The following is an 11,068-nucleotide window of genomic DNA, read 5'->3' as shown; positions in this document are numbered from 1 at the left end:
ATTAAAAAGCTCTCACTAAATTGAATAAAGTTTAATCACACTGTATTTTTATCTCATATAGAGGCAACCCAGAACTATCCTAATAAAAAAGATAGATAAACAAAGAAATTTAAAAATTGAACTAATCAATATTCTTAACTGATCAAGTCATCAATATTCAATAATCAATTAATCAAAAATCAAGAGATGCACAGAAAAATGAAGAAAAAATACGTCATCAATGTCCATTTTATTAAGCAAATTCTAGTGCCAAAGCTCTATCATTCGAGAAAATAACACAAAACAATCATACACAATACCATAGTTTAAAAATAAATAAATTCAATTCACAGAGGAAGAGGAAAAAATATTTAGATAAAATCAAACAAGAGACACAAATTTAGGTTCCAGATTGAGAAATGACAACAAATAGAAGATAAAGAAGGAGAACGCATACCTAATTTTCTGAAGGAATGAGATGTTCGTTGCAGTGCTGGCAGCAGAGTTTGCAGGCGGCGGCGGAGGCTGCTAGTGGATAGAATAGCGGCGGTGTGCGTAGAGAAAGCAAAAGGTTGGAGAGAGTGTACAGAGTAGAGAGCACAGCAGCAGCGAAGAGAGGAGTAGAGAGCAGATCGGCATCGAGCTCAAAGGTTGCAGCCTCAACAGCAATAGTAATGGTGTACAATGAAGAGATCAGAGGGACGCTGGAGAAAGAAGTGGCTGCCGTTCTGGTCTATGACAAGGTGGGAGACTGAGGGGTTGTGGAAGAAGAATATTGGAGATTTGAAAGTAGTGGGTATTGTTGGGTAAGCAAAGAGAAAATGGGATGTCATAGTCGTTGAGGTATTTTTTGGGGGGTTTGCCACTCATATATTAATTTGAAATCTTTAGATTTTTCATTTTTGTTAATAGTTTATTAGTTTAACAATATTTCTTTATATTTAAAGATCAAATTAAAATTATGATTAAAAATCAAATATTTCAAATTTAAACAATAAAATTTAAGAGGCTAAATTGGAATAAATTAAAATAGTTTAAATACCTTACGAATAAACTATGTCAAAATATGACAAATTAGAGGATTGGAAATTGAGTATGACTAACTTAAATCTTATATATGTATATGATATAAAAATATGTTATAGGTGGGTATTAAACCAAGGATCTCTCACTTAGAGCAAAACCCTAAAAAATACCCTAGAAAATCCTAAAAAATCCTAGAAAACTCCTAGAAAACCCTAAAAAATCCTAAAAAATCCTGGAAAACCCTAGAAAACTTTAAAAAACCCTAGAAAACCCTAGAAAACTTTAGAAAAACCCTAGAAAACTGTAAAAAAACCTAAGTACCTAACAAACCCTAGAAAACCCTAGAAAATCCAAGAATACCCCTAAAAAATCCTAGAAAATCTTAGATAATCCTAGAAAACCCTAGAAAATCCTAAAAATCCTAAAAAACACTAGAAAAACCCTAGAAAATCCTACAAAACCCTAGAAAACCTTAGATAACTCTAGAAAACTTTAGAAAACACTTGAAAACCCTAGAAAACAATAGAAAAATCCTAGAAAACCTTAGAAAAATCTAGAAAATCCTAGAAAAATCTTAAAAATCCCTCTAGTCGATGAAAAATGCGAGGAAGGAAGAGAAGCAAACATCTTGCTGGCACTAGACTCTGTTTTCGAAGGAAGGGAGCTTCTAAAGCATACAAGAAAAGGTATCCTTAAAATATTTATAGCAATTGAAGTAAATTATAACAAATGGCAAATGCACATAGAAGTTTATATTTATAACACAAAGTATCCCTTTCTTTCTGAATGTCAAATGCAGGAGATCTTCACTGGAAGCAAGTATCTTTCAATATGAATTCAAATTTACAGGTAATTGCTAGAAGACCCTCAAAAATCCATCAAAAAATAATAGGCATAGGAGATAATCATAACCACTGATTTTGTTGATATCTCCAATTAAATAGTTACATGGAATGTTCTAACAAAATTATAACAGGTTATAGCAAAAATGAAGAGCAAGCACATGGCAGGAACATTCACCAAAAAGAAGAAATGTAAGCTCAAAGTTTCATTCATAACTATTCTTTTCCACAATCTGAAAACCAATGCTTTAAGGTATGGCCTATAAAATCGCAGGTATAGTCACCGGAGTCTGCAGTGATGTCCAAGCTTGGCCGGGAAGAGAGAAAGAAGACTTAATAGAAAAGAGGGCATATTTCGGAATTAAAACTGCAGAAAGGATAATAGAGTTTGAATGTGAGAGTAAAAGAGACAAACAGTTCTGGCTTGATGGGATTCAATATATGTTTAATTGCCGTGCCAAAGCGGCATAAATATAAATAGAAAATAAGAAAAAATAAAATGGCTGATATGGGGTTGCTTTTTCTACTTCTCTTTTACTTTTACTTTGTGAGATGCTTATAAAGATGTACATTTAATAGAATAACCGTAGGATTTCACCAAAAATATTGATAGAGTACAATGATTTCAATGAAGAGGCATATGATCTAGAACCGTTACATTGTCACTCTAATTCCTTCAGGAAATCAGCATTATCAACAAAAGCCTGCATAAGTAATACACATGTCAAACTTTAAAATACAATAAGATGGTATCATTCTATGCCAAAGTCTCGGGTATAAATGAAAGGAGAACTCAGATGATAGGTATAGAGAAAAAGCAGTAGTGGTAAATAGTATTTTGAGTTATGTTAGGTGTACATATCTTGCATCGCAAGTCATCCGACTCACCCCGTTCAACCGTGGATAGTGTGAGTCGGCATGGTGTTTAAAACAAAATATATTTTCCTAGTATTTCTCACGTTATTTCACATATGATTCATTCCTCTCTAATTACATATCATACACAAACCACTCATGAATTCATCAACATAGTTGACCTGGTTGAAGTCTTAGAAGAAGTACATAATAAATCCCATACAATCAAATAGATGGAAAGGTTATGCATACCAATTTCCAACCATCAGGGTCTAGGGTCCAAGCAAACTGCTATCTTGGTGTTGATACCTGGCAGCGGCCCAGGTTCACGGATAATCTTGCCTCCACACAGTTTGATTGCTTCTGCACTCTTATACACATCATTTGTGCCTATTGCAATCTGTACAAACACATAAATGAGTTGCATTCTAACAGTAAGATATAGAAAATAGACACGGAGAACAACACAAAAATCAATAAAACCACTTTTGAAAATGGAAAATAAATAGTATATACCTGTCCATAGCCATTTCCTTTTTCATAATTAGTGATTCCGTAGATATATGTAAGTTCTAGAACAATGTTCTTATCTTCAGGACCATACCCATTGTGGCAACTGTATTCTGTAAACCAATCAGAATCAATGACAATTGATAGCTAAAAATCGATAAAATCATGTTTTTTGTTTTTACTTTTTTTCTTCACAAAATCTAATAAGCAAAGGTTACTGAAAATGAAAACAGAAACCAAACAAGCCAACTTGCGCATGATATTAATAATTGCCACCAGCATAAGTTTACCTTGTGCTCAGGATTGTCTTTCCTATGCAGAAGTTGCATGCCAATAGCCTTTTGAAATCCATAAAAACAAGGAAAAATATTAATACATGAAAGAAAGATGGAATTCACTTCATGAAAGAACCTTTCACATTTTCATCCTAACAGGAGTAGAAAACTCTCACTTTCTGATAGAAGACTATGGCATGGTCAAGATCACCTACACGAAGTGACACTTAGCATAGGGGTTTGGAAGTAAGTCCTCTTTCCAAGAGCTCAAATTCATAACCATCAGGATATTGGATGAAAGAAGTTACTGTGCTGCCACCTTTGACAGGCCCTGGTTCCTTGATAGCCTTTCCACCTTTTGCTTTTATCAGATCAACTGCCTTGGTAGCCTAGAAATTGGAGTAAGGACAATAATCATCATAATTTAAGTCAGAAATTTGACAGAGACATGCAGCATACATGAAAATTGAGCATCAATAAAAGGAAATGTACCAAAAACCACTCTTAAAAAGACCATTTAGTTTTTAACTTCCTGTGAGAATTTCATAGTTTGAAGATAACAACACACATTGATTAATTGGCTGGTGATGTTAGATAAGCTGGTAACTAATGTTCATGAAAAATATAAATTGGTTCTTAATGCACCAATGTGTTCAATTGGAGACTCTATTTGAATTTTAAGTTGCTGTTGCTTAGTTCTACAATATCAACAATCATGCTTTGTTTTCTAATTGTTCTATAATAGGAGCTTACATCTTCAACTACAACACCCAAATGACCAAACCCATTTCCAATGTCATACTTGTCCACTCCATAATCTGCAATGATGAAGAAATACAAACACGAAACATGAGAAGCACAAACTATTTTATGCTAAACAAAAGTTTGTATCTTGCACATCTAAACTCACTGTAGGTAAGCTCAACTGTAAAATTTGAATCTTCAAGGCCATATCCAACAAAAGAATTTGTGTATCTTTCTTCAGGTATATCACGTTTTCTCAACAGCTTCATGCCAAGGCACTTAGTTTAAAACCTAAATATATATACACATTCCAAAAATGTAATCAAGATTCAAGAATATAGTATAATAATTGCATTAATTTAGGCAATTGAAGCATCATAGGTAGCATACTTTATAGTCTTATCCAAGTCCCCAACACGGTACACAACATGTAAGAATCTTCTATTGTCATTTTTAACCCATTCAAACAAGTTTTTCTCTGGTTGAATTAGATTCTCTGCTGCATTAGCCTCTACTACTCTAAACAATTCTGAACCTTTTACACCAAATAACAGAGATTGGGACTGTGGAATAGCTGAACAAATTGCCATAACAATTCTGTTAATATAAACAGAGTGATAATATAATTAATTAACTCTAAGTATCAAATGGATAATAATAAAGCTGATGTGAATGGAGGTTAATTACCAAAAGGACCAGAAAGAAGGTGAAAGAGAGCTAGTCTTCTAGAAGGGTTAGGGTTGTAAGAGGAAATGCATATAGTGATAGAAGGGAAACTGAAAGAACAAGTTGTTGATAACATTAAGGATGACGTCATGGCCTTTGCCATTGCCATTTGGCAATGTTGCAAATTGCTAATGATGCTAGTTGCCTTGTTCTCTTCTTCCCGACTACCAAAACCAAACAGCTCTATCCACCATGCATCATGCATGGACAGTAATTATTGTTAACGGGATTTTATTAGATTGGGCTTTAGCCCATTGTAACTACAGCGTTTCGTAGAGTTTGGGCTTTTATTTACATCATTGAGTCTGCTCGTTTTAATTTTCTTTCATCAATTCATTCGGCAAAACCTTTGTATAAAAATTCAGTCTTAAATTTTTAAATTGCGCATATTTATTATTTACCATCGTGATTTTGTTAGTATACAATACGTGTTGAATCTCAAGAAGGAAGAAAAACATATTGACAAATTGAACCACTAGTTTTGTTAGTATTCGATGATTATTTTAACTTTTAGAAAAAAAAGGGTATCGTTGGCATGAATTTTGAGTTGTAAAATGCATGCTCCTACAATCTATGTACAAAACAAAACCACATGGTAAAATACAATGATGTGGTTCTTTTTAGAATAACAAAAGAAGTTTATGCAAGAATTGGCCTAGTTTATTACCATTGCAACTTGGGGGTAGATGGGGGAAGAAGGTTGAAGATACAGACTAAAAACAAGGATTAAAGATGTATAATTTTTAAGGTAAAGTATATTTTTTGTTCTTGAAATTTGTTAAAAATTTTAAAAATATTCTTAAGTTTTAATTTGTTTCAATTTTATCTTTAATTTTTTCGATTTGCATCAATTTTATCCTTATTCTCAAATTTTCTGATCAAACTATGGTCAACACTATTTTTTTTTCAATTTTACCCTTCAAAATCTATTCACTTTCATCATTTCCAAAATATTATTTTCTCTCTCTTCCAAATACCCTATCACCAAACCCCTTACCACTACCGCCACTATTATCATTATATCTTCCCCTTAATTTTATTTCTAAACAGAATAAAGAAAAGAAATCGAAAAATCTCAATAAACTGATTCAAAAAAAATAAAAATGGCAGAAGATTATAACCTTCATAATCAAGAACAAGAACAACAACAACAACCCACCAAGTTGCTCCAATTCAGAGACTCACTTCAACCCGAGTTAATGCAGTTCTTTGTACTTTGCAGCTCGAAAACTCCCGTGAAAAAATTAAAGACAAGCTTAACAATTTGAATGGACAAAGAATCGCACAACAACGAAGTGGGGACCGAACCTAAAAAGTTATTTGTTGAAAGGGACAGAACCTGAAGTCTCGGCATCGTCCCTATTTTTTGAAGGGAATAACCCTCCGATGGAATTCTTCTCGGCGTTGACGTGAACGTGGTTGATGGTGACCGGAAACCAAGGGTTTTCCAGGGTTATCTAGGGTTTTCTAGGATTTTCCTAGGGTTATCTAGGGTTTGTTAGGTTTTTTCTAGAGTTTTCTAGGGTTTTTAGGATTTTTTGGGTTTCTAGGGTTTATTTTATAGTTTTTAGGATTTTTAGGGTTTTTCTAGGATTTTCTAAATTTTTTTAGGATTTTCTAGGGTTTCTCTATTATTTTCTAGCGTTTTTTAGAATTTTTCTAGTGTTTTCTAGGATTTTCTAAGGTTTTTCTAAAGTTTTCTAGGGTTATCTAGGGTTTTCTAGGATTTTTTTAGTGTTTTCTAGGGTTTTTAAGGATTTTTTAGAATTTTCTAGGATTTTTTTGGGTTTTCTAGGGATATCTAAGATTTTCTAAGGTTTTTTAGAGTTTTCTAGGATTTTCTATGTTTTTCTAGGGTTATCTAGGATTTTCTAGGGGTTTTAGGATTTTTTAGGATTTTTAGGATTTTCTATGGTTTTTAGGGTATATTAGGATTTTCTAGAGTTTTTTAGGGTTTTCTAGGGTTTTATAGGTTTTTCTAGGATTTTCAAGGATTTTCTAGGGTTTTCTAGTGTTATATAGGGTTTTCTAGGATTTTCTAAGATTTATTTAGGATTTTCTAAGGCTTTTTTACGATTTTCTAAGGTTTTTCCAGGGTTTTCTAGGATTATCTAGGATTTTCTAGGATTTTTTAGGATTTTCTAGGAGTTTTTCAAGGGTTTTTTAGGATTTTCTTGGGTTTTCTAGGGTTATCTAGGGTTTTCTAGGGTTTTCTAGAATTTTTTAGTGTTTTCTAGGATTTTCTAAGATTTTTTAGGCTTTTTTAGGATTATCTATGGTTTTTTACGGATTTTTAGGGTTTTCTAAGATTTTCTAGGGTTTTCTAGGGTTTTTTAGGATTTTTTAGTTTTTCTAGGGTTATCTAGGGTTTTCTAAGGTTTTTCTAGGCTTTTCTAGGTTTATTAAGGATTTTCTAGGGTTTTTTAGAATTTTTTAGGGTTTTCTAGGATTTTTCTAGAGTTTTCTAGGGTTTTCTAGGTTATATAAGGTTTTCTAGGGTTTTCTAAGATTTTCGAGGGCTTTCTAGGTTTTTTCTAAGGTTTTCAAGGTTTTCTAGGATTTTCTAGGGTTTTTAAGATTTTCTAGGGTTTTCTAGTTTTTTCTAGGATTTTTTAAGATTTTTCTAATCTTTTTCAAGATTTTTTTAGGGTTTTCTAGGGTTTTTCTAGGTTTTTTTAGGGTTTTCTAGGACTTTTAGGGTTTATTAGGATTTCCTAGGATTTTTTTAGGATTTTTAGAGTTTTCTAGGATTTTTAGGATTTTCTAGGTTATCTAAGGTTTTCTAGGGTTATTTAGGTTTTTCTAGGTTTTTCTAGGGTTTCCTAGGGTTATCTATGATTTTTTAGAGTTTTTTAGGATTTTCTAGGGTTTTTAGGGTTTTCTAAGGTTATCTAGGGTTTTCTATGATTTTCTAGGGTTATCTAGGGTTTTTTAGGGTTTTTTAGGATTTTCTAGGATTTTTTAGAGTTCTCTAGGTTTTTTCTAGGGTTTTCTAGGGGTTTTAGGGTTTTCTAGGAATTTTTATTGTTTTTAGGGTTTTTCAATTTTTTTCTAGGATTTTCTAGGATTTTCTAGGGTTTTTCTAGTATTTTCTAGCATTTTTTAGGGTTTTTCTAAAGTTTTCTAGGGTTATCTAAGGTTTTCTACGGTTTTTTAGGATTTTCTAGGGTTTTTAGGAAATTTTAGGGGCTTTTAGGATTTTCTAGGGTTTTTTAGGGTTTTCTTAGGTTTTTCTAGGGTTATCTAAGGTTTTCTAGGATTTTTTAGGGCTTTCTAGGATTTTTTAGGGTTTAGTAGTTTTTTCTAGAGTTTTCTAGGGTTATCTAAGATTTTCTAGAAGTTTTAGAGTTTTCTAGGGTTTTTTAGGGTTTTATTGGTTTTTCTAGGGTTTTCTAGGGCTTTTCTCAGGTTTTCTAGGGTTATCTACGATTTTCTATGTTTTTTTTATAGTTTTTTAGGGTTTTAGGGTTTTCTTAGGTTTTTCAGTATTTTTTAGGATTTCCTAGAGTTTCCTAGGGTTTTCTAGGGTTTTTCTAAGATTTTCTAGGATCTTCTAGCGTTTTCTAGGATCTTCTAAAGTTTTCTAGGGTTTTTAGGATTTTCTAGGGTGTTTTGGAGTTTTCTGGTATTTTCTCGGGTTTGTTTGGGTACTTAAGTTTTTTTAGGGTTTTCTAGTGTTTTTAGGATTTTCTAAGATTTTTAGAATTTTCTAGGGTTTTTAGTATTTTCTATGACTTTTTAGGGTTTTCTACTGTTCTTTAGTGTATTTTAGGATTTTCTATGGTTTTTCTAGGGTTATCTATGATTTTTTAGGGTTTTTCTAGGATTTTCTAAGGTTTTCAAGATTTTTCTGGGGTTTTCCATGGTTTTCTAGGATTTTTTAGGAGTTTCTTTTATGATTTTTAGGATTTTTTTTAGAGTTTTTCAAGGGTTTTCTAGATTTTTCTAGGGTTTTCTAGGGTTATCCAGAGTTTTCTAGGGTTTTGTAGGATTTTTTAGGGTTTTCTAGGATTTTCTAGGGTTTTTCTAGAGTTTTCTAGGATTATCTAGGGGTTTCTAGGGTTTTAGGATTTTTCTTGGATTTTCTAGGATTATCCAGGATTTTCTAAGATTTTCTAAGGTTTTGTAGGGTTTGTTAGGGTACTTAAAATTTTTTTAGGGTTTTCTAGGATTTTTAGGATTTTCTTAGGGTTTTCTAGGCTTCTTTAGTGTTTTTTAGGATTTTCTAAGGTTTTCTAAGGTTTTCTTGGTTTATCTAGGGTTTTTTGGAGTTTTCTAAAGTTTTCTAGGGTTTTCTAGGATTTTAGGATTTTCTAGGATTTTTTTTATGATTTTTAGAAATTTTTAGGGGTTTTCTAGGATTTTCTAGATTTTTCTAGGATTTTTCTATTGTTTTCTAGGGTTTTTCTAGGATTTTCTAGTATTTTTCTAAAGTTTTCTAGGGTTATGTAGGGTTTTCTAGGATTATTCATTATTTTTTAGGGTTTTTTAGGGTTTTCTAGGATTTTTTAAGGATTTTTTAGGATTTTCTAGAGTTTTGCACTAAGTGAGAGGTCCTTGGTTTAATACCCACCTATAACATATTTTTATAAAATATACATATATAGGATGTAAGTTAGTCACACTCAACTTCTCCTCCTCTAATTTGTTATATTTTGACATAGTTTATTATTAAAATATTTAAACTATTTTAAATTATTCCAATTTAGTCTCTTAAATTTTATTGTTTAAATTTTAAATATTTGATTTTTAATCATAATTTTAGTTTTATATTTAAATATAAAGAAATATTGTTAAACTAATAAACTATTAACAAAAATAAAAAATCTAAAAATTTTAAATTAATACATGAGTGACAAACCCCCCAAAAAATACCCCAACAACTAGACATCCCATTTTCCCTTTGCTTATCCAACAATATCCACTACTTTCAAATCCCCAATCTTCTTCTTCCACAGTCCCTGAGTTTCTCGCTCTGTCATAAACCAGAACGGCAGCCACTTCTTTCTCCAGCATCCCTCCAATTTCTTCATTGTACACCGTTGTTGTTACTGTTGACGCTGCAACCTTTGAGCTCGATGCCGATCTGCTCTCCTCTCCTCTCTCCGCTGCTGTTGCGCTCTCTACTCTGTACTCTCTCCAACCTTTTGCTTTCTCTACGCACACCGCCGCTGTTTTATCCATTAGCAGCCTCCGCCGCCGCCTGCAAACTATGCTGCCAGCACTACAACGAAGTCTCCTTCCTTAAAAAAAAATTAGGTATGTGTTCTCCTTCTTCATCTTCTATTTTTTGTCATTTCTCTTTTTGGAACCTAAATTTATGTCTCTTGTTTTATTTTATCTAAATATTTTTTTCTCTTCCTCTATGAATTGAATTTATTTATTTTTAAACTATTGTATTTTGTATGATTGTTTTGTGTCATTTTCTGGAATGATAGAACTTTGGCACTAGAATTTGCTTAATGGAATGGACATTGATGGCGTGTTTCTTCTTCTACTTTTCTGTGCATCTCTTGATTTTTGATTAATTGATTATTGAATATTGATGACTTGATCAGTTAAGAATATGGATTAGTTCAATTTTAAAATTTCTTTGTTCATCTATCTTTTTTATTAGACTAGTTTTGGGTTGCCTCGTTATGAGATGAAAATACAGTGCGATTAAACTTTATTCAATTCAGTGAGAGCTTTTTAATATTTGTGATGTGTTCTTCCCAAATAGAGGCTTAATTTGCTTGTGTATGATTAAACCTTGCTGCTTTATAAAAGAATAAACTAGTTAACATTCTGGGGCCTTAATTTGCTTGTCATTTGAATTTAATTAAAGACAAATGGAAGAATGAAGGCCTTAGTTTGCTTCGGTTTTGCTTACCATTTAGGTTCACTAATCCATCTTCATTAAATACAATGTAATAAGTGTCTTGCATATGATTGTTTACAATTCTCAATTTGTCTTTTATTCATGTAATGAGACTCTTTTATGGCTATGCAATTGATGACTGCTTGTTAAACCAACCATATTCTTGTCTTTTATTATTGTCTATGTTAATTTGTTAATAGAAATATATCAGATCACACAGAATATTATTATTCATTGAAAAAGTTGAGAAG

At 32.1% G+C, this 11,068-nt stretch overlaps 1 protein-coding gene and 1 pseudogene across 1 annotated transcript; one reads left to right on the top strand and one right to left on the bottom strand.

Moving 5' to 3' along the window:
• LOC107626615 (VAN3-binding protein-like) lies at positions 1,809–2,493 on the top strand. Its single transcript, XM_016329519.2, has 3 exons — positions 1,809–1,854; positions 1,982–2,039; positions 2,122–2,493. Exons 1-3 carry the CDS (start codon positions 1,837–1,839, stop codon positions 2,316–2,318), a joined length of 273 nt encoding a protein of 90 aa, XP_016185005.2. The 5' UTR covers positions 1,809–1,836; the 3' UTR covers positions 2,319–2,493.
• Positions 2,510–10,141, bottom strand: LOC107623183 (annotated as a pseudogene).

Source organism: Arachis ipaensis, chromosome B02 (genome assembly GCF_000816755.2).
Source record: "Arachis ipaensis cultivar K30076 chromosome B02, Araip1.1, whole genome shotgun sequence".
Taxonomy (NCBI): Eukaryota; Viridiplantae; Streptophyta; class Magnoliopsida; order Fabales; family Fabaceae; genus Arachis; species Arachis ipaensis.
This window is presented reverse-complemented; position numbering and strand designations above follow the sequence as displayed.